General features: G+C 44.4%; 1 protein-coding gene and 1 pseudogene across 1 annotated transcript; both read right to left on the reverse strand.

Annotated features, from left to right (window-relative positions):
• Positions 1-1,355: 1,355 nt before the first annotated feature.
• On the reverse strand, positions 1,356-19,040 carry MANSC1 (MANSC domain containing 1). The gene is made up of 4 exons (XM_059082653.2): positions 18,688-19,040; positions 13,853-14,173; positions 10,695-10,835; positions 1,356-2,599 (listed from the first exon to the last, which is right to left on the reverse strand). The coding sequence occupies exons 2-4, from the start codon at positions 14,073-14,075 to the stop codon at positions 1,725-1,727; spliced, it is 1,239 nt and encodes a 412-aa protein (XP_058938636.1). The 5' UTR covers positions 14,076-14,173; positions 18,688-19,040; the 3' UTR covers positions 1,356-1,724.
• A 3,227-nt stretch (positions 19,041-22,267) lies between these two features.
• LOC131767402 (large ribosomal subunit protein uL5 pseudogene) lies at positions 22,268-22,856 on the reverse strand (annotated as a pseudogene).
• Positions 22,857-27,937: the final 5,081 nt, after the last annotated feature.

Here is a 27,937-nt window from a genome sequence, read left to right on the forward strand (position 1 = left end):
ACTAATCAATAAAAATCACAGCATGCTATTCATTTAATAATACAGGCAGACCTCGGAGATATTGCGGGTTCGGTTCCAGACCACTGCAGTAAAGTGAATACGACAAGAAAGCTAGTCTCACGAATATTTTTGTTTCCCAGTACATATAAAAGTCATGTTTAGGGCTTCCCTGGTGGCTCAGTGGTTGGGAGTCCGCCTGCCGGTGCAGGAGACACGGGTTCGTGCCCTGGTCCGGGAGGATCCCACATGCCGCGGAGCGACTACGCCTGTGAGCCGTGGCCGCTGGGCCTGCGTGTCCGGAGCCTGTGCTCCGCAGCGGGAGAGGCCACAGCAGTGAGAGGCCCGCGTACCGCAAAAAAAAAAAAAAAAAAAAAAAAAAGTCATGTTTACACTGGACTGTAGTATTAAGTGCAATAGCATTGTCTAAAAAAAGTATATACCTTAATTTTAAAATATTGCTAAAAAATGTTAACCATCATCTGCGCCTTCAGCAATTCGTAGTAGTAATATCAAAGATCATTGATGACAGATCCCCAGAACAATATAATAATGAAAAAGTTTGAAATACTGCAAGAATTACCAAAATGTGACACAGAGACGTGAAGTGAGAAAATGCTATAGAAAAATGGCACCAATAGACCTGCTTGAGGCAGGGCTGCCATAAACCTTAAATCTGTAAAAAATGCTGTATCTGTGAAGCATGATAAAGTGAACCACAATAAAACGAGGTATGCCTGTAATTTTAAGTGCTATCTATTATTTCCAATGTTATTCCAAAAAAGCCAAAATTGACTATTGGTCAAGTTTAGATAAGGACTTATAAATAATATTGTTACATTTTAAATTTACTTAAGTTCGGAAAATGCCTGTTACTTTTTCTTTCTTTCTTTTTTTTTTTTTTTTTTTTTGGAAAAAATAGTTAACTAGAACAGACCCAAAGTAGATCTGGCCATTTATCAGAACTTATCATCATCTCCACGCAGGCTAATATTCTGCTAGAATTCTCCCAAAGGAACCTCTTTTGCTCATTGATGGGATAAGGGGGGTTTGTCATTTTAACTTAGAACACATATTTTCATCATTTAATCATTTTGCTGGTGGGAATAAATTTAAAGTTATCCAGCTGGACGTGTCACTTACAAGAACATTACTGAGTACCAAAAGATTTATTCAGATATTTAATTGGAAGGAAATACATCTGGAATAAGTTTTATTGGAATTCATATAAAAAGGAAAGTAAATCTATTAGAATTAATACCATAAACAGTCGACTTTATCTGGAACCAGAAATATTAATGAATTGGAGCCTAGGAGCCCTAACCCTTTTTCCTTGTAAAAAGCCAGTCGTTTTCCAATTGATGTGGCAATTATTCTTTATTGCTTTAGGTAGAGCTTTGTTTTCAGCTAATATTTTAGAGACAGATCCTTCAAATCACCCAGTTTGTTTCTTTCCCCCACTTCTTTTCAAAGGAGGCATCTTCGCCTGTCTTCAAAATACTTGAAAAATCCTGCAAAGATGAGCAAATCAGCAGAACCTTGCTGCATAGGGGCTATTAGTAACTACATGAATAAAGAGACATCTAGGGACCTCCTGGCAGCCCAGTGGTTAAGGCTCCCCACTTCCACTGCAGGGGGCACGGGTTCGATCCCTAGTCCTGGTCGGGGAACTAAGATCCCACATCCCACAGCCAAAAAAAAAAAAAAAGAGGCATCTAATGTCCTCCTTAGATGTCAACATAGATGCCATTGATCAAATAATCAAGCCTCGAGTAACGTCTCCTGCGGAGGGATTCTAAGAGTGTTCTGCCCAAGAGACCCAGGCCTATGGCAAAGAACAGAACTCCAAAGAGCATGGTCCCGACCAGGAGCCACTGTTCAAATGCGAGGCCCTGCTGTCTCTCTGGAGCACTGCTCAGGGAGGGCCCACCAGAGCTGGCCTTTCCGTCTTCCTGGGAAGCTGTTGTATCTGTAGTGGGAGAATTGACATTTGACAAAGGAAATGTAGCAGGGTCCAGGGCAGCCTCTGTGTTCAAAGTCAAGCTGGCAATGGCTCTAAAGGGCACCGTGTCTGGTGGGCCTTTCGAGTCTGTCGATGCCCCAAAGATGGAAGTCGGAGCCTCAGTTGTGGTCGTGTTAGTGACCGTGGTGGCTACAGGTGGGGCAGAGGTGGCCCCCTGAGGCTGAGAAGTCCCGGAAGGTATCCCTGCAGAGTTGGCGGCAGGGAGAGATGCAGGCTTTGGAGTGGCCAGGATGGCAGGCAGGGCAGCAAATGCCGCTGTACTGGGGAACACTGTCACGTTTTCAGGCAGCAGATGAGCTCCCGTTTGTTCTGAGGAAGATAGTGACTTCTGAGAGTGGCCTTTTTCTTTATAAACGGTCCACCGTGGAGTAGCCAGATCCATCTTGAGTCGTTTCTCCAAGTGATCTGAGGATCCAAACTTCTGAGAAAATGAATCTCTCCAGAAGACCGTGGGCTCTGAGTCACCTGTGGGAGGGGGGGGCGTGGGAGGGGTGGTGTGTGAAGACGTGCTGCGGAACAGAGACTCTTCTTGGGCTACCTCCCGGCTTGGCACATCAGTTCCCGCCAAAGATGGAAAATCTGAAGACGGAAAGAAAATGTAAAAAAGACTTCCATGTTTCCATGCGAAGGGAGGTTAACAAGGACAAACGTTATCAGCTTGTTCGATAAGACCTCAAAGTGTTGACTCTTGACATTTCATGGTGCAAAATGGAAAACTACGAATTGCTAAATCAGATCCCGATGACGCTGCCTCTCCCCCAGATGCTATGGTTTAGTTCTAGAGTGTTGGCCCAGAGGAGAAGAGAAATGTGCGGAGGAGGATCGGGCAAATGAAGGAAGAGGTGAGAGGGGACCATCAGAGATGCTAAGAGGAGCTTAGCAGGGGCAGCAAGAGGTTTAGGAAGATGGGGACCCTTCAGGAGCCAAGGCCAGGGAAGGCAGCTGGGCTGGGCTGACGCGGCAGGAAGAGGACAGGCAGAGAAAATGCTGGTGTGAGGCACAAGCTGTGCCAGCTGCGATTGCACTGACACGTGGGAAACAGGCAATCACTAGGGGAGACATCACGGGGGGGTGGGGGGTAGCCCACAGGACAACGAGGAGAGGAGACAAAATCCCAGGGACTTGCCTTCCACGAGGAGGAGGAGGAGGAAGCCGAAGGGTCCCTGAAGCCAAGGCAGCAGCACGAAGCTGATGACGGTTTTCAATGAAAAAAAAAAAGGGGTTTCAGGGACTTCCCTGGTGGTCCAGCAGTTAAGACTGCGTGCTCCCAATGCAGGGGGCCCGGGTTTGACCCCTGGTCAGGGAATTAGATCCTGCACGCCGCAACTAAGAGCCTGCATTTTTATATTTGTAATATTTATTTATTTATTTGGTTGCATCGGGTCTTGGTTGCGGCACGCGGGCTCTTCCTCGCGGCATGTGGAATCTTTCATTGTGGCACACAGGCTTCTTCCTAGCTGTGGCGCATGGGCTCAGTAGCTGTGGCACACGGGCTCAGTAGTTGTGGCACACGGGCTCAGTAGTTGTGGCATGTGGGCTCTAGAGCACGCGGGCTTAGTTGCCCTGCAGCATGCGGGATTTTAGTTCCCTGACCAAGGATCGAACCCGCATCCCCTGCATTGGAAGGTGGATTCTTAACCACTGGACCACCAGGTAAGTCCCAATAAATAAATATTAAAAAAAAAAAAAAAAACAAGCCACCAGCTTTCAGCACCGTACTCAGGGGAGGAAGGCTATCTGAGAGATTTTTCTTTTGACCCTTGAAGATTAAAATTTTAGAGCCAATATCTCAGGTTCTGAGGACCATGGACCAGTATTTGAAATCATTATGGCCACGGGGCTATAGCATAAAGAGCAGAAAATCACACAGTCCCAACTCCTGCTGAGGAGGAACCAGCCTCAGATCCTCCTCCTCCTGTGGGAGAAAAGTTTAGAGTTTTGCTCTTTGTCACACATGCCGTTTACCACAGCTCGAACTGAAATGGCTGGTTAAAGCAATCTGGGGCAGAGAAAGACCACTTGAATTGCTCTGTATCACTCTGCTACTTGGCTACTCATTTCACTTAAATTAGAACGGCAGAAACACAAGGAAGGAAGCAAAGGTGATTATCCCCTCTTCTCTTTTCCGTCTTCTATTTCGACTCCCCTCAATACCAGTTTCTGAACTAGACCTCACTCTCCTCTCTGCTAACAAATAGATCCAGAGGCAACTTCAGATTTGTGACATCTTTGACTACTCTCTAAGCTTCACACTACTCAGAGGTCCTTTAGAACTATCACTTATTAATCCATCTAGGACAGGGGTCAGCAAATTATGGCCACTTATCTTTATATGGCTTGCGAGCTAAGAATGGTATCTACATTCTTAAGTGATTGAAAAAAATCAAGAAGGATAATATTTTGTAACATGTGAAAATTATATGAAATTCACATTTCAGTGTCCATAAATAAAGTTTTACTGGCATACAAGCATGCCCATTTGTTTACATATTACTATGGCTGCTTCTACTACAAGGACAGAAGTGAGGAGGTCCAACAGATTGCATATGGCCCACTAAGCCTAAAAGACTTGCCTGAAAAGCCTAAAGTACTTATTATTTGGCCCTCGACAGAAAAAGTTTGTGGATACCTGCTCTAGGACACTCTAAAATAGAATTTAGATGCTTGAAATTCCTCCAACAATGCTGAAGAGTTTCTGCTGCAGGTGATATCACATTCATAGGTATAGTGTCACCACGAGATAAACAGCACCTGTATTTTTAGGTCATGTCAGATATTTTTTAAAAAGAGCAGGACTCATCATATTTCATTTTAAAGTTTAAAAAGAAGGCTAAATAAATGCTCTGTGATATGTGTGAACTCAAAACTTAAAATAAGGCCATTGACAAGAATGACCAAAACAGCTGTTTCCTTTCTCAAGAATACAAGGTCATAAATAAAGCAAAGCTAGGGCTAGTCCCATTTCTTGATAAGATTCATCTGTTGGCAAAGATCCTAGAACCACACAGGGATCCTCCACACCTGCTCCATTCACCTCACCCACTGATGTCTGCCTTTGGGGTGTGGTGTTTTCTCTCAAGTCACGTAGCCATGAGCTACAGAAGGAGGTGGGAAATGTGTCCTCAACCGCTCTTTTGAGTTTCATTTTCAAGTGACTTCACTAGATAAAAAATTTAGGGACTGACTATTCACTTGACAAGCAGCTGAGCAAATAGACTTTCGATTTCTTCTATTTCTGAATTCCCCTATTCTAGTCCTTGGAGGAATGACAGACCACCAAGCTCCAAAAACAAACAAGCATTAAATAATGCCAAGCTGCAATGGTTTTACAGAATGAACAGGGCACACTATTATCTTTCAAACTTTCAGTCTGTAACTATTAGTCAATTACAGGAAATAGAGTTCATCTGGAAACAAACCACCAGACATATATCTACTGAATTTCACTCTGACCAGGAGGCAGATATTTATTTTTATGGGGCAATCTCAATCCATTAACACGGGCAGATTCATAAATAGAATTACAAACACAATTTGTAAACATCTGTAGATACAGACAGCGCGCTGCACCCCAAGTCCGGGGTTGGTGCCACTTTGCCCCCAGATAGCCACCGGCTCCGGGCTGATGGTGCCCCCTGGTGGCTGAAACAGGAACTGTTCGATTCTAATTCCACTTCATTCACTACCTTCACACTTGCCCTTAAGAGGTTTAGGCACAAGCCAAGTTCTCTTTTCTCCCTCTTCCACTGGGGAAAATGGAATCTTTCCCACATACTCCCTCTTTTATACATGCATTATAAAATCAGTAACATGACAGAAGTATTATGAAAGTTATAAAGCAAATTCAATGATAATTTCTATCATGTTCCAGCAACGATTAACATTTATGCATACCTTAAAATTAAAATTTTTTTTCATGTAATTTCAAAACTGGGTGTCTTTCACCTGAAATTTAGGTGACATTTTATCTCGACATCTCAAACTTATTTTTTAACATCTGCATTGTATTCCTTCAGGTGGATCCATTATACTTTCTACCCAACCATTCCCTAGCATTTGGACATTTAAGCTGTAGAAACTTTTAAACTAATTTCCTTTAAACTAATTCAAAAAGTGCTGTTTTCACTTTTTAAACTAATTACGCGATAAACAGTTTCACAACAGCTTTTTCTTTGGTATCGATTTGTATGGAAGTCGAATGACTGGATTCAATTACTTATAATTTCTTAATTATAATATTCTGCTTTAATTGTGAAATAGCTGATAGACATAGGGAATACACACTGACAGTGGAAGAAAGGACACGATGAAGAAGAGGCAGTGAGAAGGGACCAGAAAGGCAGATGTGATGGTCCAACTTCCACCTGATGCGAGCTCTTGAAGGAGAAAAATAAACATTCCAATTAGTGTCTTGAGCCCTGACCTCACTGGAAACTCAGACTGCAATGTCCATTTCCTGCTGGATACCATTCCCGGGTGTCCAACAGGCTCTGCCACGTTCCAGGTGATGATAAAAAAAAGAGCACAGGCAAGAAGCCATATCCGCACAACACTGTAGGTTCCGGTGTTTTTAGCCAAGATTATATATAGACGTAAAGGAGGCGAACAGTCAGGGGCAACTGCCCTGGCCAGTGTGAAGCCCAGAAGGGGCAGGGAGACCACAAGATACTTTCCACCCAAGGTAAGATCCTGGGTGCTCTGAGAGGCCTAATTTGTTCTGTGCCGTAGTCTTTTTCAAAAATTATTCCTGGGCTTCCCTGGTGGTGCAGTGGTTGAGAGTCTGCCTGCCGATGCAGGGGACGCGGTTCGTGCCCCGGTCCGGGAAGATCCCACGTGCCGCGGAGCGGGTGGGCCCGTGAGCCATGGCCGCTGAGCCTGCGCGTCCGGAGCCTGTGCTCCGCAACGGGACAGGCCACGACAGTGAGAGGCCCGCATACCGGCAAAAATAAAAAATTATTCTTTTTAACAACTATGGTAAAATATACTACATACAATGTACCACTTTAACCCGTTTTTTTAAGAGTATAGTTCCGTGGCATTGAGTTTGTGCAACCCTCACCATCAACCATCTCCAGAATTTTTCATCAGGCAAAAGTGAAACTTTGTACCTTATCTGCCAATCTTTTTAGACTTGGGCTTCTACCACTGTGTAGGAAGAATTTAACACAAGCAATCTGCGCTTTACACTCCTGTTTAAGGGAACGTTTGACACATCAGGTTTTCCTGCTTCATGAGCGAAACTCAGACACAGCCTCACTCAGGGGACAAAGCAGAGTCAGGGTCCGGATGCCCCGGGCAGCATCATTCCCCAGAGAACCCGGCTTGCACTCTCCCTCCCAACCGCAAAGCCACTTCCCCGGCTCAGCAGACGGCACTGCCACCCATTCAGATGCTCAAGCCCAGGACTAGGACTCAGTTTCACTCTTTTCTTTTCCTCATTCCCCACATCCACACCACCAGCAAGCCCTGGCAATGCTATCACTGAAGTGGCTCGTGTTTACTTCCCTCCATCTCCTCCACCGTCTCCCCGATCCCCAAGGCCACGGCCTTTCACTCGGATCTCGCCCTGGCCTCCTACCCAGTCTTCTCACGCGCCCTCTTGCCGCTGCGTCATTACCCATTCCCAATGGAGCGGTCACAGTGAGCTTTGAGAAATCACCTTTAAAACAGCTCGTTACACATGCCTGGTGAAAACCTTCCAAATGGCTTTCCATCATGCACCGAAAATAAAAACTCCCCACCCCCTACAGAGCTTGACGGGATCGCCCCACTTTCCTTCCTTCTTTCATATCACTCTTTCCACGGTTCACTATGAGTCAGCTGCTGAGATTGGAGTGTTTGAACAAACACCCCCAAACCATTCTGCCTTAGGATATTAGAATAGGCTGATTCCTCGGCCTGGAAGGTCTCTCTACAATCTTCTCACCTCCGGCTCCTCCGTGTTCAGATCTCAGCTTAGGGGTTACATCTTCACAGACGCTTCCCCTGATAACCTACTCCAGCCGGTCCACTCAGTGATTATCTTTTTTTTTGGCTGTGCTGTGTGGCATGCGGGATCTTAGTTCCCCGAGCAGGGATCGAACCTGCGTTCCCTGCAATGGAAGCGAGGAGTCTTAACCACTGGACCGCCAGGGAAGTCTCTCCTTGATTATCTATTAAGTTGTCTTTGCTCAATTAGCTGCATAGCTCTTATGACTTTTTAAATGGGAATTTTATGTTTTAATTTTCTCTGCTTTGAAAATATATTCTTATATAAAGGCCATGTTTCATTTTATTATGATCACTGTTATTTTTTTATTTAAATTTTTTTATTGAAGTATAGTTGATTTACAATGCTGTGTTAATTTCTGCTGTATGGCAAAGTGATTCCGTTTATATATATACTTTTTTTTTTTTTTAAGGGTAACCACCTTTTTTAAAAATAAATAAATAAATTTATTTATTTATTTTTGCGGTACGCGGGCCTCTCACTGTTGTGGCCTCTCCTGTCGCGGAACACAGGCTCCGGACGCACAGGCTCAGCGGCATGTGGGATCCTCCCGGACCGGGGCACGAACCCACGTCCCCTGCATCGACTGTTGGCCTCTCAACCACTGCGCCACCAGGGAAGCCCTATTTATTTATTTATTTATTTATTTTTGGCTGTGTTGGGTCTTTGTTGCTGCCCGCGGGCTTTCTCTAGTTGTGGCGAGAGGGGGCTACTCTTCGCTGTGGTGCGCGGGCTTCTCATCGTAGTGGCTTCTTGTTGCGGAGCATGGGCTCTAGGCGCACAGGCTTCAGTAGCTAAGGCACGGAGGCTCAGTAGTTGTGGTTCACGGGCTCAGTTGCTCTGCGGCATCTGGGATCCCGCCCAACCAGGGCTCGAACCCGTGTCCCCTGCATTGGCAGGCGGATTCTTAACTACTGCACCAACAGGGAAGTCCTACTTTCTTTCTTTTATATTTTTCCATTACGGTTTTTCATAGGACTTTTTTTTTTTTTTGGCTTCAGTGGGTCTTCGTTGCTTCATGCCGACTTCCTCTAGTTGCGGCGAGCGGGGCCTACTCTCCGTTGCGGTGTGCGGGCTCCTCATTGCAGTGGCTTCTCTTGTTGCAGAGCACGGGCTCTAGGCGTGTGGGCTTCAGTAGTTGTGGCATGAGGGCTCAGTAGTTGTGGCTCACGGGCTCTAGAGCGCAGGCTCAGTAGTTGTGGCATGTGGGCTCAGTAGTTGTGGCTCACGGGCTGTAGAGTGCAGGCTCAGTAGTTGTGGCGCATGGGCTTAGTTGCTCCGCGGCAGGTGTGATCTTCCCAGAGCAGGGCTTGAATCCGTGTCCCCTGCATTGGCAGGCAGATTCTTAACCACTGTGCCACCAGGGAAGCCCTTTCATAGGATACTGAATATAGTTCCCTGTGCTTATACACTAGGACCTTGTTTATCCATTCTATATATAAAAGCTTACATCTGCTAACCCCAGCCTCCCACACTCCATTCCTCCTCAACCCCCTACCCCTGGGCAACCCAACCGCAAGTCTGTTCTCTATGTCCATTGTGATTATTTTTCTTGATTTATTTATTAAGGTTATTGTTTCTCTCCCCTAAAATATTAGTTCCATAAATGAGAAAGTTGTTTTTCATGTTTAGTGTCATATCTTTCTATCCTTAAGGCGTAAAAAGTGCTTGGCACATAGAAGATGCTAAATAAAATTTGTTTCTTATTGAATAAATGCAGGGAATATTATTAATACATAAGGGTGTAAGGACAAAAACTTTATAAAACTGAAATAAGAGTAAACTTCATACTTGAAAGCATTTCATCCTGAAAATTTAACAGGCCAAAATATCATCAAGGCATATCCAAATAATTATATTATTTTTACTTGTTTATTTTCTGTATTCTGAGCAAATATGTAATTTCCGAATGTGGAGACCCTATTTCCAATGCCTTGCACAGAATTTGGCATGCAGCTTTCTCTCAAAAACTTCTTAAATGAGCTTCCTTCCAGGTCTGGATAATAAAATCCAGTGAGTTTGATTTCAGAGAGTGATTACAAAATAACTGGAACCTAATGACAAATGTACTGGAATTTCATATACTGTATTTACATCGTCTGAACCCTTTCAAAATAGTCACCCCTGGAGACCTGTAGACTTATTCCAGTGTTGCTGACACAGTTCTAAAGACATATTTCAAAATGTTTACATGAAAGATCTGTGTGCCTTTTATCTTAAGAAGGTAAAAACAAAACAAAATACTATCATTCATAGGTATAAAATACTTAAACTGGAAAAAAGAAAGATGTTCGGTTGAATCAACTGACTTTTTTTTTTTTTTTTTTTTTTGCGGTATGCGGGCCTCTCACTGTTGTGGCCTCTCCCGTTGCGGGGCACAGGCTCCGGACGCACAGGCCTAGCGGCCATGGCTCACGGGCTTAGTTGCTCCGCGGCACGTGGGACCTTCCCGGACCAGGGCACGAACCCGTGTCTCCTGCATCGGCAGGCGGATTCTCAACCACTGCGCCACCAGGGAAGCCCGAATCAACTGACTTTTAAATCATGAGATTTTTTTCTGACGTGCCTCTATATTTGTGATCCTTTTTGGCAGTTTTTCTTAAACTCTTGCAGAAAACCTTTCTACATGAATCATATCCTTAAATAATTCCAATCACAAAAGACAAAGAACAATGTTTTTATTACCTCTAATTATTCTGTAACTCATGAGTCCCTTTGCTGGTTTCAGGGGACAGGCTTCCTCACTGGGACAGAAAAACAGGTAGCAGTTGGGTAGCTTAGTTGTTTTTCGTGTGTCGAAGATCATCAAGTTACATGCTTTGTCCCCTGCAATGAAAGGTTTCATAAGCATTATTCTGAAATAGGATCTTCCAAAGAATACGGTGAGCAGAAAAACATTTATTCTAGTGGCCAACACAAAAACCTTTGTTCATTGCCTGCTGGCCGCTGAGTCATTTCCCTTTCCTTAGTTTAGTCACTGAAAGCAATTTTTAAAGACCTTGGGTTTAAAAATCAGAATGAACGTAATTTTGGCAAAACATGTTTAATAGTACATTTCATTCTATAGAAAGAAGTCTTCCATTTGCTAAAATATTTATCAAAATATACACAGAAATGCTAAGTCTCTAACTCACTACTGAGTCTGACCTTAGGAAATGGATCTAACCCTTATGACTGTATGTACCTCTTGCATCCTGAAGGCATCTTAGATGCCTACGAAGCCATCAGTCTGGTTTTCTTGGTGTGGGGCGAGGGGAGGGTGGTGGTCAGTCAATTCAGCCTTATACATATCATGCCTCCTTCCACAACGGAGCTGCATAGCATATGGAATGCCAAGTCTATTTTTTACTTTTATCAGTACCATTCTTCTTTTGGTTCTTCAAATTTCTGCTCTTCCTTATCATTTTTGTTTGTCTCCCAATCAGGCAGTGGTCAGGGATCAGCCTTGACTCTCCCAGTGGGAAATAAGACTGAGTTCGTTTCTGCAGGGGTTTTATCCTATGACGTCTCCATTAGCCAGGTAACAAGAAAGGTACTCTGGTTACTTTGGCTTTTCCTTTCCCCACGATGTGATAATTCTACAAACCATTTTTGGGGGCACTTAGGTAAAGGGGAGGGTCCATAGGGTCCAAGTTGTACACAAAATTTTGTGTCCTTTGTATTTGTGGGCATTATTCTAGAGTCTGTGGCTATAGGCAAATTATCAAAGTGCTTTTCTTGGAACCCTAAACGGTCAAAAACCAACACTCAGTAAAAGAGGGGAAAGCCTGAGATCCATTAACTGAGACCGACAAGTACCTCTGCTTACAGTAAAGCAGTAACAGTACTTTTGCTTGTAGAATAAAGCCGCAAACCCTCATTTCTTACTAAACACCTATCACGGAACTGAAGAGAAATGCAAGGTTTCCTGTGTTGCCAGGATACGCCCACATGGCATTCAGTCCTATTTGCAGGTGATGTTTCTATTCCACATATATGTTGATATCAACATTTAAAGAAAAACTAGAAATTTAAATGAGATCTCTCTGACTTCCAGAAATTACTTCTCTATGAAGGGTGTCCCAAAGCACATAGCTCAATTTGAGAAGATCATTGGAGTATGTGTTTCCTCCTGACAGCAAATGCCTGGTGTGATTTCTACCCGAATTCTCTAGTTCTCTGATTCTCTAACACCAAATGGGGTGTCTTACGATTCAATTCGATTCTAATACTAACTGCCTGGGGTGAGTGTCAGACCCCACCGGTCTAGGGCTCAGTCCCATAAGACTGTCCCCACTCAGACGCCAGTCACAGTATCAGGTCCTCAGGTCACTCACACATATGGCAAACTTGGCTATCACCCCCCCACCCCAGGTTCAATAACTTGCTAGAACCACTCGCAGAACTCAAGAAAATGCAATACTTACCGTTATAGTTTATGACAAAGGATACAAATGAACAGCCAGATGAAGAGGTACATAGGGTGAGGTCTGGAAGGGTCCCAAGTGCAAGAGCCTCTGTCCCTGTGGAGTTGGGGTGCCTCCTGGCGCACGGATGTGCTCACCAACTTGGAAGCTCCCTGAACCCATCATTTAGGGGTTTTCATGGCAGTTTTATTACGTAGGCATAATTGATTAAGTCATTGGCCATCGGCGACTGAATTCAATCTCCACCCCCTTTCCCCCTACCTGGAGGTGGGTGGAGGAGACTGAAAGTTCCAAGCTTCTAAGCAAAGCGCTTGGTCTTTCTGGCAACTAGCAGCCATCCTAGCGCGATCCAGGGTCCCACCAAGAGTCACCTCGTTAGCATAAGCTCAGGTATGATTGAATGGGGCTCATTATGAATAACAGAAGAAGCTCCTATGCTCATAAAATTCCCAGGGTTTTAGGACCTCTGTGCCAGGAATCAGGGACAAAGACTATAAATAAATATAAATACACAAAAGTCTGTGTCCTTCAATTTCATGTCCATGTGTATTTATCTTATTATACCACAACCATTATAGAATGAAACAGAAATAAAGATCTAAGAGAAAACATACGACTTAGTCAGCTGATAAATCAAGTAAGGAGCACGAGACCAGTGTTCACTAGCTCTTCTCGGGTCCTTGATGACAAGGTCTTTTCCATCTTATTCATTGTTTCATCTCCAGCACCTACCAAGGCATTAGGTGCTCAATAAACTTATGTGGGTTTTTTTGTTGTTGTTTATTAGATATATACTTCTGTTTTCAGGTCATAGGTTTGGAGCCTGAAATATGCAAGGGCATGGTTCAAACCTGTGGGGCTCAGTTTCCTTCTGTGTCATGGAATGGGTCATTCTAAACCCCTTCCCATGCCTCTTAGATTCCTAGGAGCTGCAATTAGTGGCCAGTGGCTTCCTGACTCACCTGTACCAGCAGCTCCAGGGAAGGGAGATAAAATGGAAATTTTGTGCTTCTACTTACAACTCAAATGCTGATTCTCCTATGGGATGACTTTAGAATTTTATTTTTTGTCTCAACTCCCTTTCTGTTTAAACGTTCTTTCTAATATCACACTGTATTTCAATATTCCATGATGATGGAAGCCAAGCATTTAAATAGGACTTTTGTTTTCAATATCTCAGATGCCTGTTAGAACACAACACCAGTGGTTTTCAACCCTTTTACTACCCACACATCTGAGTGATATATATACACTCATCAGTAACTTTGGCTCAGCTTAAGGGAGGGGAGAACACACCATGGAACATTCCCTAGAGATTTTGCCACCCACTTTTCTACCCCATTGAGAATCACTAGTACAAACCATTCAGCATCATCAACCAGCTACTTACATCACAAAACACATGGAATAAAGACTTGCCAAGGCATTATTACTTACCTGATATGTCTTTTGTTGAGCAGCAAGAATTAATGCAGTCTTCTTGAGTTAATGTGTGTATGGGCTCATTGCCTCGGATTCCCTTGGAAAGGGATGACTGGATGTCAATGACCATATCTTCTAGACTCTTAGTGGGGCAATTCTGACTGGTGGACAGCCTTAGTGTCAGGAAACAAATTATTACACGAGTGTAAGTCAAGCTCCATCCCTCTCGGAAGAACATTTTAAATTTCAGTTTAGTCTTGGTCTCCAAAGGTCGGATAACTCTCCTTCTGGCCCGAGTTTGCTTCAAGAAGATTGGGCAGATGATGGAATTTCTCTCTAGCACAAAAACAGAAAATCATCAATGAGTTTTATTTCTTTGAACAAACCTAGAGAAGATACATTTCATTTCCTTCAAGTCAATGTAAACAACTCACAATTCATAGGACAGGAATAAACAAGTATTTTTAATTTGTTTCACTTTTAATAGATTTGAGACAACCTTTCATTAAAAACTTGGCAGAAAGCTAGTAAGCACACACATACACTCTCCCAGTAATGCTTAAAATCTGGCAGTATCTATGAAAGAAGAGGTAGTCTGCTTTTCAGTTCTAGAATCCTTCCTCTTCTTGCCTCTCCTAAGCAGGAGGGGAAAGGACACAAAATCTGTGGTCATTGATGAAGCAGTGATCATCGCTTTGTACATATTTTCTTTCTCAGTAATAACAATTAGCATTTTAAAATCACCTACTGAGTGGTAGGCAATGCGCTAAGAAAATTACATACGTTGTCCTTCTAGGAATTAGCCCATCAACAGGGGGAATATTCTGGCTCAGTTGAAGGAAACTGTAGGGGCAAGTGTTCTTTCTGACATCCCTAAAAACACAAAAGTCATAATACATATAATGCCAACTCCATTGGTGAGCTGGTTCTTCCAGAAAAAAAAAATGTGAAACTGGCAAGGCTACACCAGAAAAATCCTCACTTCCAGAACACAAATTGTTCACTAAATGATAGCCTAGATCAATCAGAATTACCGCTTTTTAAATTTTTTGTTTGTTTGTTTGTTTTGCTTATGAACCCTTTGGTACTCTGGTGATGCTTAGGCTCTCTTCTGACATGTTTTAAAATGTATAAAACACATGTTAAATGTATAAAATGAAATATATAGGATTACAAAGGAAGATAGTTATATTGAAATATAATTACTGAAACGTTTTAAAAATGTGCCTGTAAGTCTCTGATGAAAGATATCAAAGAAGATCTAAATAAATGGAGAGATATTCCATGTTCCTCAATAGGACTACTCAATATTTCTAAGATGTCAGTTCTTCCCAACTTGATCTACAGATTCAATGCAATTCCAATCAAAATCTCAGTAAGTTATTTTATAGACCTCAACAAACCAATTTTAAAGTTTACATGGAAATGCAAAGAGGCCTAGAATAGTCAACACAATACTGAAGAAGAACAAAACTGGAGGACTGACACTACCTGACTTCAATACTTCCCAGAAAGCACTGCTAATCAAGACAATGTAGTACTGGCAAAAGAAGAGACAAATAGATCAACGGAACAGAATAAGGAGCCCAGAAATAGACCCACACAAATACAGCCAACTTATCTTTGACAAAGGAGCAATGGCAATTCAATGGAGAAAGGATATTCTTCTCAAAAATGGTGGACAATGGAGATCCACATGCAAAAAAAATCTAGACACTGACCTTACATCTTTCACAAAAATTAACTCATAATGGATCATAGACCTAAATGTAAAATGCAAAACTATAAAACTCCTATGTAACATAGAATAAAGTCTCTGTGACCTTTACGTGAGTTTCTAGATAACAACACCAAAAGCACAATCCATGAAAGAAAAAATTGATAGGTTGGATTCCATTAAAATTTAAAACTTCTGCTCTGTGCAAGACACTGTTAAGAGAATGAATAACTAAGCCACAGACTGGGAGAAGGTATTTGCAAAACACATATTTGATAAATAACTGGTAGCTAATATATACAAAGAGCACTTAAAACTTACCAAAAAGAAAACAAACAACCCAATTTAAAGTGAGCAAAAGACCTGAACAGACACCTCACCAAAGAAGCATTATGAAAAGGTGCTCAATATCATTGTCATTAGGAAATTTCAAATTAAAACAACGAGATGCCACTACACACCTCTCAGAATGGCTAAAATCCAAAAAACGGACAATACTAAATCCTGACAAAAACCTGCACACAAATATTTATAGCACTTTATTCATAATTGCCAAAAAACTGGAAGCAACTAAGATGTCCCCCAGCAGGTGAAGGAGAAACAAACTGGTGCATCCCCACAACAGAGTATTTTTCAGCAGTGAAAAGAAATGGGCTATCAAGCCACAAAAGGAGTAACCTTAATTGCATATCGCTAAGTGAAAGAAGCCAGTGTGAAAGGTATGATCCCAACTCTATGACATTCTGGAAACAGCAAAACAACATCGACAGTAAAACATCAGTGGTTGTCTGGAGGAAAGGGAAGGGCTGAAGAGGTGGAGCGCAGGGGATTTTTAGGACAGTGAAACTATTCTATATGATACTATAATGATGTATATGTCATTACATTTGTCAAGACCTATAGAGCTGTAGACACAAGAGTGCATCCTAATATAAATAGGTAGACTTTGGTCAGTAAAAAAAAAAAAAAATTCTTAAGTTTTTTAAAAAAACAGTATATGGTAATACAGCACAAGTCTAATACCTTCCTTGCTAACTGTTATGTCCAACTTTCTAAAACAGTAAAATGAAAATAACGTTTATGGTTCTCTATGCTAAGCACTTTACATATATTATGTCATTTAATCCTTATAAGAATCCTATAGGCTAGATCCCATTACCTCCATTTTCAGTTAAAATAAAAACAACTGTGTGATAAATAACAAATGGTAGGTCTAATCATTGCCATAATTTTGAAGTAGTGTTGAATGTAATGATTTTGAGATATATACAGTAAGTAACATGACATGGAAATATCTATGATTTCTACCGGTGGCAAATCAGAGCTACCCTGCCACTAATACTACTGCGGCTTTTGCCTACATGCCTCTTAAAGGAAATACTACAGTACATTTAGATGTTAGCAAAATAAACTTTTCCACCCAAGTTCACAGAGTTTCTGAATACTGTCCATGGACTCCCCAGGTTAAGAATCCTGGCACTGGGGGGTGGGGAGGGGGAGAAAAAAAAAAAAAAAAAGAATCCTGGCACAGGGCTTCCCTGGTGGCGCAGTGGTTGAGAATCCGCCTGCCGATACAGGGGACACGGGTTCGTGCCCCGGTCCGGGAAGATCCCACATGCCGCGGAGCGGCTGGGCCCGTGAGCCACGGCCGCTGAGCCTGCGCGTCCGGAGCCTGTGCTCTGCAACGGGAAAGGCCACAACAGGGAGAGGCCCAAGTACAGCAAAAAAAAAAAAAGAATCCTGGCACAAGTTACTTTTTATGCTGCCACACTTTGCAAGTCACTGGAGAAAACAAAAACAGGAACAAAAAAAGAAAAACCAGGCCAACACTTCACTTTGAATGGATTCTAAGAATCTCTCCTCAAGCTGCTGCAAAGAAACCTGAACTGTGCCAGGGGATGCAGGGGAGGAGCTGTGCTTTCAGTACCAGCATCTTTATTGCTCCTGGATCACAAGCAATACTAAAGAGCTTATCTCATTAATGATACCAAACAATTATTAGGTAAATTAATTCTTCTAATACATTATTATTTAGGCCTTAAAGGTCCAAAGATGAATAGATTTTTAAAACGTGTCAAATACATGAAATGAAATATTATTCAGGTACAAAAAGGAATGAAATTCTCATACATGCTACAATCTTGAAATCATTATGCTAAGTGAAATAAACTGGATACAAGAGAACAAATATCGTAAGATTGCACTTATATAAAGTATCTAGAATAGGCAAATGCACAGAGATAAAAAGTAGAATTGAAGTTACTAGAGGTTGGCGGAGGAGGGAATGGGGAGTTACGGCTTGATGGGTACAGAGTTTTCCTATCGGGGACGCCAAAAATGTCCTGAAAATGGACAGTAGTGCTGGTTACCCAATACTGTGAACCCACTCAATGCCACTAAATTGTACACTTAAAATGATCAAAATAGGGCTTCCCTGGTGGCGCGGTGGTTGAGAATCCGCCTGCCGATGCAGGGGACACGGGTTCGTGCCCCGGTCCGGGAAGATCCCACGTGCCGCAGAGCGGCTGGGCCCGTGAGCCATGGCCGCTGGGCCTGTGCGTCCGGGGCCTGCGCTCCGCAATGGGAGAGGCCACAACAGTGAGAGGCCCACGTACCAAAAAAAAAAAAAAAAAGGTTCTAAGTGAAGTTGAATCCTGTTGAAATAGAGTGGGAAAAGGATACAGGTGGGAAGGAGAAGAAGCACCTGAGCTTTCATGCCTGCTGACTAGAGTTACCGGATCATACCTGCAATCAGTCAAATATTGGAAATCATTTTTCTCACAGCATAATCTAACTTAATTTATCGAGGTGTTTATAACTGTGTATAAACACACTCTACAGAGTATTAGACAATTAGCGGGTTCGATAAATACAGGATACAAATCAGACAAGAAAAAATGGGAAATCTGCCCTTTCTTTGAGGAAAGGTACGTGGCCTTCTTCTGACCCTGCTGCTGGCTTTGCCTGAAGACCCCCTCCGGATACGGGGGCCACCAGCATCCGGCTCAGCCAGCTCTCCGAGCTCCCGGAGGGGCGGAGGACGCTCGCCCCGGGCGAGGGCGGAGGACGCCGCTGCCCCCGCAGGTGGCGATACTGCGCGCGGGGGCTGGAGGGGAGGATGGAGAGCTTTTACCTGAAGACCGGAGGACCGGGCCCTGCTGCCCTCCCGGTGCAGGGCAGCCCCGCGCGCTCGGGGAAGCAGCGGCGGATCCGCGAGGGGCTCGGTGAGGATGCCCGGGAGGCTCCGCAGCTCCCGCCCAGCCCTGGGTTTGTGATTCACGAGTTCCTGCTTCCGTTGCGGCGGCCGAAAGTTTGCCGGAGGTGGGAGGGCACGTTCCAGCCCTGCAACCCGGAGCTGCTTCCCAGCAACCTGGAGCAGGCCCCCTGGGCACCGGGGAGAGCCGGGAGCCCCTCCCCGGCTCCCCACTCACCCACCCCCCCGCCCCGCACAGCCGCTGTGCGGGCTGCCGGAGCGGGGGCGCCACCCTCGTGGGTGCCTGAGGGTCTGCAGCTGCGCCTTCTCGCTTCCTGGAGACCAGAGAACAGGCAAAATACCCACGATGAAAAGTCAAACAGTACACAAATGTACACTGTACAGGCATACCTCCGTTTGCACTTAGCAGAGACTGCTTTTTCTTTTTTTTTTTTTTCCAACAAATTTAAGGTTTGTGGCAATCCTGCCTGGAGCAAGTCTACTGGTACTGATTTTGGAGAGGCAGCAGTGAGTGGTGGCATGAAGCGAGATTTTAATTCCCTGCCCAGGAATTGAACCTGGGCAGCCTGGATGAAAACTAGGAATCCTAGCCACCACACCCCCGGCTCTTGCCCCCAGTGAAAAATGCATTTCTCATGCAGGCAAAAACTGTAAAAACAGGTACAAAGTTTATTGTTGGAGACATAGCACAAGTGGGAGAGCAGACAGAAACATTTGTTTAGTTGAGGTGGAAGCAAGGCAAAGATGCACACCGGGAGAGAAAGGATGTTGGTGCCTGCGCAGTGAGGAGGAACACGATAAAGAGGCGGTTAAGTCATTTATATAGGGCAGTTCTTCCAGGTCTTTGTTTACCTTTGGCCAATTATCTGGTTTCTTTTTCCACCTGCCCTGCCCTAAGACCCTCCCCAACACGCATGCGCAACTTTTTCCAAGCTAGATTACAGCCCAGAGGCCCTATGGGACGGCCTTAGCATCACATATTATGGGGTGGTGCCCCCTCCTTTTTGACCCCCAAGGAGTCTTTCTGCGCATGTGCAATGTTTCCCTTGCCCCAAGGATGGGAAATGTATGTATGACCTCTTGATCTTTTAACAGGGTTTAGTCCCACTCTGTTCCTGCCATAAAAATGTCCAATGTCTGGTTATTTACTCCATTTCTGTTGCTGGTTTTTTACATCGAGGTGCAGATCCCAAAATATAGACAGGAGTCCGGTGATAAATATGCAGTCCTGGAGCCCGTTTGTCTCTTGCTTCAGGAAATGTAAACAGGGTGTTGGTAATGAATGTCCGGCCTGGAGCCCATCTCCTTCTCACCCCAGGAAGTGTGAACAGGATGCCAGTTGTCAATGTGTAGCCTAGAGCCCATCTATCTCCTACCTCCATGCCATGTCTCCAACAGCATTTGCTCGTTTTTTCATTATTATTATATTTATTATGATGGTGATTTGTGATCAATGATCTTTGATGTTACTACTATGACTTGCTAAAGGTTAGGATGATAGCTAGCATTTTTTAACAATATTTTAACATTAAGGTATGTACTTTGGGGGGCTTCCCTGGGGGGCTTCCCTGGTGGTGCAGTGGTTGGGAGTCCGCCTGCCGATGCGGAGGACGCGGGTTCGTGCCCCGGTCCGGGAGGATCCCGCGTGCCGCGGAGCGGCTGGGCCCGTGGGCCATGGCCGCTGAGCCTGCGCGTCCGGAGCCTGTGCTCCGCAACGGGAGAGAGGCCACAACAGTGAGAGGCCCGCGTACTACCAAAAAAAAAAAAAAAAAAAAAAAGAAGGTATGTACTTTGTTTTTTAGACATAATGCTATTGCACACTTAATAGACTACAGAACAGTGTAAACATAACTTTTATATGCACTGGAAAACCAAAAAATTTGTGTGACTTTCTTGCAATATTTGCTTTACCTGGAACTGAACCGTGGTATCTCCCACATATGCCTGTACAATGAAGACCCTGCCTCTCACCCCTGTTTCCCAATCTAGTTCTCCTCCCCAGAGGCAACCACTGATCACAGTTTTTTCACATTCAAGAGTTTAGAGTGCCTGGGCTTCCCTGGTGGCGCAGTGGTTAAGAATCCGCCTGCCAGTGCAGGGGACATGGGTTCGAGCCCTGGTCCGGGAAGATCCCACATGCCTCGAAGCAGCTAAGCCCGTGCGCCACAACTACTGAGCCTGCGCTCTAGAGCCCGCAAGCTACCACTACTGAGCGCGCGGGCAGCTAAGCCCGCGCGCCTAGAACCCGTGCTCCACAACAAGAGAAGCCGCCACAATGAGCAGCCCGCGCACCACAACAGAGTAGCCCCCTCTCGCCGCAACTAGAGAAAGCCCGCGTGCAGCAACAAAGACCCAACATAGCCAAAAATAAATAAATAAAAATTTTAAAAAAAGTTTACAGTGCCTTCTATCAGGGGCATAGTTAAAAGAATCCTATTTCAATCGTTCAAGGCATGGCAGGTCCTTAATTAGGTTGGCAATTCTTGAATTAAATGTGCAAGTCAAGACTCCAGGAAGGCATTGGGATTCTGCGTGATTCATTTTTAATAGGTATGGGTAATAATGATTAAAACAATGGTGTCTATTATTAAAATTTTATCCCTGATATTTAGCATAGTACCTGGTATGTAATAGGTATATAGTAAATATTTAACAAAAATGTATTTGTTGATTGTGTGGGTTTTACAAGCGTGTTTCTAAATTAGTGCCTGCTCCCCCCAGCCTCATTACAGGTGAATAAGTGCAACATTACTAAACCACTGACACAGCTTGCCAAGTGTTCTAACCTTCCACGGTATCTCTACCTTGGTCAGTGTGAAAGAGCTTTCAAAACTAAGGCACCATGCAGCTGTAGATTATTATTCTAGGCCTGAGAACCAACAGCTCTAGTTTTAGCCAGTAGCTACTGGAGGCATACGTTGCCAGAGATGCCTGTGAACAATGGTCCATTGTGTGAAACTAACTCTACTAGTTGTATCCAGAGGGTGACCTGCTCTTGAATTACAATAATGTTGCGAATATTTGTTTTGAAGAGTGACCAAAGTAAACTCCAGTGTGAATTCCCATTGGAGTAATTTTCCTGATGCAACCAGAGACTGAGGTGCTCAGTACATTTTATCTGTAGATGATATACACAAAGGTCCAGGGTATAGCGAGGTCACAATCTTTTTTTTTTGTTTGCGGTACGCGGGCCTCTCACTGTTGTGGCCTCTCCCGTTTTGGAGCACAGGCTCCGGACGCGCAGGCTCAGCGGCCATGGCTCACGGGCCCAGCCGCTCCGTGGCATGTGGGATCCTCCCGGACCGGGGCACGAACCCGCGTCCCCTGCATCGGCAGGCGGATTCTCAACCACTGCGCCACCAGGGAAGCCCGAGGTCACAATCTTTGAATCTCCTTTCACAGGTGGTCCATGCTGGGAGCTAAATAGACCTTTCCCCACTTAGGAACTTCAGATTCAAGGTTTTGGTTTTTTGGGTTGTTTTTTGTTTGTCTCTTTGTTTTTTACATTTCACTGAAAACTTTTTATTGGCCTTCTGGATTGAAACGGGAATTTATTTGCCAGGAAGGATGATCCCATCATACTTCTCCTGAAACCAGCACATGGCCTCCCCTTTGCTGATTAGGTGTTTGGCTCCAATGCAGCCTATCCTGCACTTCTTGTCTGTTATGCTGAAACCTGGCCTGCCCAGCACCACGTAGAAGTTTAGGCCGTAGATGCCAATGCTTGGGTCATATTTGATCCCCAGATTGATGTGTTCTCGGATCCCCAAACCAAAGTTTCCAGTACCTGAGAAGTTATTTTTTCTTAATTGGCACTCTCGCACCTTTAGATCTTCCTTCAGGATTTCTTCTGCGTTGGCCTCACAGACTGTGCAGTGGACGGCAATCTTTTCATTTCTCCTGATGCCAAAGGATCTGACAGTGTATCTAGCTTTGGAGAACACAGGGGTCTGGCCTGTGAGCTGCTCCAGCACCTTGGCTACCCCGTTGGTCTGTCTCCACTCTCCCCCCACACAGATGTTGAGGCAGAGCTTGCAGATGCGAAGTTCCCGCATGGGCTTCTCCTGTTCACCTTGACCCCGAACCATGATGGGAAACAGGAAGGGGGCCAGATGCAACGTTTTGATACAATGAACCTGGTTATGGTTGAAGTAATATATTTTTCAGTTATGACAGTGAAGAGGACATTGATGAAAATAATGATTAAAGAAACATTTTCTATTGATATGAACTAGGAGTTTAAATTAGAAATTATATTCATTGTCACCTTTTTGCCGAAGAGATTCTAAATCCTCTTCTCCTAATACTTAGAAGCACCCTTTACGTGGAGGCAGATTTTTTTAAAGTATTTTATTCAGAAAATATGCATTAAGCATCTGCATGGGAAATTAAAGACCGATAAGACACGAATCTGTTACTGAACACAAGTTCATGTGCCCTACGCACGGTGAAGCCAAACAAACTAAAATGTCAAAGAGTTTGGAGTTTGGAGCAGAGAAAGGTTTATTGCAGGGCCATGCTAGGAGAACCGACGGCTAGTGCCCAAAAAACTCCGGAACTCCCCGAAGCGTTTCAGCAAAGCCTTTTTAAAGGCCAGGTGATGGAGCTTCCGGCGTGTGTGATTAGCTCATGCATAATTCTCTGATTGGTTGATGGTGAGGTAACAGGGCAGTTGTTATCAATCCTTAGGTGCCAGAAGGTCTGGGGGCTACTTGCTCATTATCATCAAATAGTTAATTTCTTCCATGTGGTGGTGGTTTTTAAGCCTCTGAAAAACTCATGAAATATGCATGAGATGCTGAGACCAGCTGGGACCAGGGAACCTTTGCTGCAGTGCTTGCACCTGGACAAACCTCTCCTCAAGCAACAAAGAAACTATATGGGACTAAAATTAACTGCGTGCATGAGTTGGGGCAAATTATGGACAAAAAGATACAAAAGACCAAAACACTCAAAAGCTAGTTCTGAAGAGCCGGGAGCCAAAAGCAGGGTGTTGGGAGAAAAGCAGGGTACTGAGCGTGCACCCTGCACTCAACACCACCTAAGGGGTGGGCAACACCTATGCCACCCCTCCCATCCCATATTAGGAAAAAGCTTGTTCTTGCTCTCTCCTGCTGCAGCGGGCCCCAGTTAAGCCTTGCCTGAATTTCTTGTCTGGCCTCTAGTCAATTTCTATTGATTGGGGAAGGCCAAGAAGCCTGGTCGGTATGCATACTATATCTGGGTACTCCAGAGAAGAGCTACAGCAGAGGATATGGGGAAGGGTGTGTCCTGGGAAGGCCCCATAGGGTCTTGCTTGGTTATAAATCTATCTTCGAGATGCTTATTGTTCAGTGGGAAAGACACACAGGTAAATCAATGATTGTGTAAAGACTACATGTTATAATAGAAGATGCTATAAGTAAGGAAGCTCACAAAGGGGACATCTAATCTGCACTTCTGGGAGGAGGTGCATAAGTTCAAATTTTTTTTTTTTTTAAAGATATAGCCTTTTATTTATTTTTTTTTCGGTACGCGGGCCTCTCACTGTTGTGGCCTCTCCCATTGCGGAGCTCAGGCTCCGGACGCGCAGGCTCAGCGGCCATGGCTCACGGGCCCAGACGCTCCGTGGCACGTGGGATCTTCCCGCACCGGGGCACGAATCCGCGTCCCCTGCATCGGCAGGCGGACTCTCAACCACTGCGCCACCAGGGAAGCCCTCAAATTTTTTTAAAGACTATTTTTTAGAGCACCTTTAGGTTCACAGCAAAATTGAGAAGGAGGTACAGAGATTTCCCATATGTCCCTGCCCCCACTCATGCACAGCCTCCCCTTATCAACGTCCCACATAAGAGAGGGATATTTGTTACAACTGATGAACCTATACTGACCCATCAAAATCACCCAAAGTCCATGGTTGACCTTACACTCATTCTTAGTGCTGTACATTCTGTGGGCTTGGACAAATGCATAATGATATGTATCCACCATTACAGTATCATACAGAGTATTTTCACTGCCCTCCAAATCCTGTGTTCAGCCTATTTATGCCTCTCCCTTACCCCAAACCCTGGGAAGCATGGGTCTTTTTACTATCTTCATAGTTTTGTCTTTTCCAGAATGTCATGTACTTGGAATCATACAGTATGCAGCCTTTTCAGATGGGTTTCTTTCACTTTGTAATATGCATTTGAGGTTCCTCCATGTCTTTTCATTTTCCATTGTCTGGTCCAGAGTTTGTTTATACATCCACCGAAGGATACTTTGGTGGTGGCTTCCAAGTTTTGGCAGTTATGAATAAAGCTGCTATAAACACCTGTGTGCAGGGTTTTGTGTGGACATAAGTTTTCAACCTTAAGATAAACCCTGAAGGATGAAGTTCAGTTAACTAGATGGAGAGAGAAAAGCTGAATATTCCAGATAGAGAAAACAGGACTTTTCAGGGAATTTCATACTGACTGGCATGAACTTTGCCTCTATAAAAAGGGGGCTTCCCTGGTGGCGTAGTGGTTGAGAGTCCGCCTGCTGGTGCAGGGGACACGGGTTCGTGCCCTGGGCCGGGAAGATCCCACATGCCGCGGAGCGGCTGGGCCCCTGAGCCATGGCCGCTGAGCCTGCGCGTCCGGAGCCTGAGCTCCGCAACGGGAGAGGCCACAACAGTGAGAGGCCCGCGTACCAAAAAAAAAAAAAAAGGGGGGGGTATAGGGACTTGCCCGGCAGTCAGTGGTTAAAAATCAGCACTTCCACTGCAGGGGTGCGGGTTTAATCCTTGGTCTGGGAACTAAGATCCCGAATGCCATGCGGTGCAGCCAAAAAAACCAAAAAACAAACAAACAAAAACAAAGGGGGTAAAGAGAGGCTGGGGTCAGAGCAAGCATGTTCTCATATGCTAAATTTTAAACTTTATCTTGAAGCCATGGGGAATTATTGAAGGTTTTTAGCAGGGCAGTGAAAGGTTCAGAGACCTGATTAATATTCTAGAAAATTCTCCGTGCCAGCCACATGAAGGATGCATTGAAGGAGGTGAGGCCAGAGGCTTCTGTTCTCCAAGGAATGAGAGAAGTGAGGAGGCCCTGAACTGTACACGGAGTCAAGAGAGAAATTAAGGAGAGAGGCTCTCCAGACGTGGTGGTGGGGTGGATGTGGTGGTGAGGCTAACCAGGTTTCTGGCTTGGGAGACCAGGTGGATGGGGTGCCCGGTAAAATAAAGACACAGGAGGAGGAGCTAGTCTGGAGTAGACAGAGGCATAATGAGTTTTAGAAAACTTGAATCCCGGTTTTATCACTTACTAGCTGTGTGATCAGGAGTAAACCCCTTAACCTCTATGTAAAATTAGGAAAGTGTTATCTACTTTGTAGGCAGGTCATATAGGGACAGTAGATATGAAAGTGCTTTATAAACATGAAAAGGCTATTTAATTCTTACTTATTGTGTATATAAGCCACATACGTTGCTATTCATGTGGAAGTGATTTTAGGGGTGCTACAGGCATCAATCTCAAATGTATCCTACCTCTAAAGCCCCTCCAGAGGTGCCCTGAAAGGCTGGGGAAGCTGGGTCCTCACCCCACTCCTTTCTAGCAAGGGGAACTCTTTCTTTTTTTTCTTTTAAATTAGCTTTTATTGGAGTCTGGTTGATTTACAATGTTGTGTTAGTTTCTGCTGTACAGCAAAGTGAATCAGTTATACATATTCATATATCCACTCCTTTTAAGATTCTTTTCCCCTATAGGCCATTAAAGAGTATTGACTAGAGTTCCCTGTGCTATACAGTAGGTTCTTATTAGTTATCTATTTTGTGTATAGTAGTGAGTATATGTCAATCCCAATCTCCCAATCTATCCCTCCCGCCCCCCTTTCCCCTTGGTAACCATAAGTTGGTTTTCTACATCTGTAACTCTATTTCTGTTTTGTAAATCAGTTCATTTGTATCATCGTAAGGGGAATTCTTTCTTGCTGGCAAGTTCCCTCTTTGTGCTGAGTAGTGCTGCAACCATGATCACAATACATTTTAGCTTTCTTTTCTTTTCTTTTTTTTTTTTTTCCTTTGGCTGCACCACAGGTCATGCGAGATCTTAGCTCCCCGACCAGGGATCGAACCCGTGCCTCCTGCAGTGGAAGCACGGAGTCCTAACTACTGGACCACGAGGGAATTCCCACCACAGTAAATTTTCGAACATTTTCAACACTCCCAGAAAGAAATCCCCACACCCATTAACAGTCTATCCCCTCCGCACCCACCCTCCTTTTCAGCCTTAGACAACCACTTACTTATTTTTTGTCTCTATAGTGCCCCTTGTGGACATTTCATGTAAATGGAATCTACAATACGTGGTCTTTTGTGATGGGCTTGTTTCACATAACGTAATGTTTTCAAGGTTTATCCATGTTGCAGCATGTATTAGTACTTCATTCCCCCCCTTTTTTCCCCACCAAATAATACCCTCTGATACAGATATACCACGTTTTATTTATCCATTCATTGAAAACAAATGGCAACATAGGAGGCCCCAGCCTCTGTCTCCCAACAAAGATGAACAGTTAGACAACTATCTACAAACAAAAACAGGTCTGGGAGAGCTCTGGAGTCCACTTAAGAAACTATAGCAACGTGGCAGAACAAAAAACTTGAGAATAAGTACGCAAGGAAAGAAGGAATTTAACTTCATTTTGCCCACATCATCCCACCGCCCTAGCCAGCACTGCTCAGCACCAAGAGGGAATTTGCCAGCAAGAAAGAGTTCCCCTCGCTAGAAAGAAGGAGCAGAGTGAGGACCCAGCTTCCCCAGCCTTTCAGGGCACCCCACAATGGTCCACGTTTGGTTTCACCCCACCCAGACCTGCAAAGCTAAGACGTATAGACATGGCTAGGAACGAGGAAGAAAAGCAGGAACTTCTAACAGCAGTTACGCAGCAGAAGAGATCCCGGTTCCAGTGACCTGCTCTGCAAACAAACCCAGCAGCTTTCGCCACTGAAGAAACCAATGACCAGCGCAGCTACCTCAGACCCCGCCCCCCATAGATTTCACCCTACAGGTATTCACACCCACTGATGACAGCCGCCTGTGTCCCTCTCTGCTCCCTCCCCTGCCCCTATCCTCCCCTGGAGTCTGGAACAACACTGGCAGCCAGCCCAGGCCTCTGTGGTTGCATGAATGCAAGATGCCAGTCTGGACCCTCTGGACCCTTC

This window comes from Kogia breviceps, chromosome 12 (genome assembly GCF_026419965.1).
Source record: "Kogia breviceps isolate mKogBre1 chromosome 12, mKogBre1 haplotype 1, whole genome shotgun sequence".
Taxonomy (NCBI): Eukaryota; Metazoa; Chordata; class Mammalia; order Artiodactyla; family Physeteridae; genus Kogia; species Kogia breviceps.

Bases quoted from the DNA above. Each gene is read 5' to 3' on its own strand.
- MANSC1 (XM_059082653.2), bottom strand. From the start codon at position 14,075: ATGTTCTTCCGAGAGGGATGGAGCTTGACTTACACTCGTGTAATAATT. The intron at 10,836-13,852 runs GTAAGTAATAAT...CTTTCATTGCAG, and splicing joins CTCAACAAAAGACATATCAG to GGGACAAAGCATGTAACTTG. The intron at 2,600-10,694 runs GTAATAAAAACA...TTCCGTCTTCAG, and splicing joins GAGTTACAGAATAATTAGAG to ATTTTCCATCTTTGGCGGGA.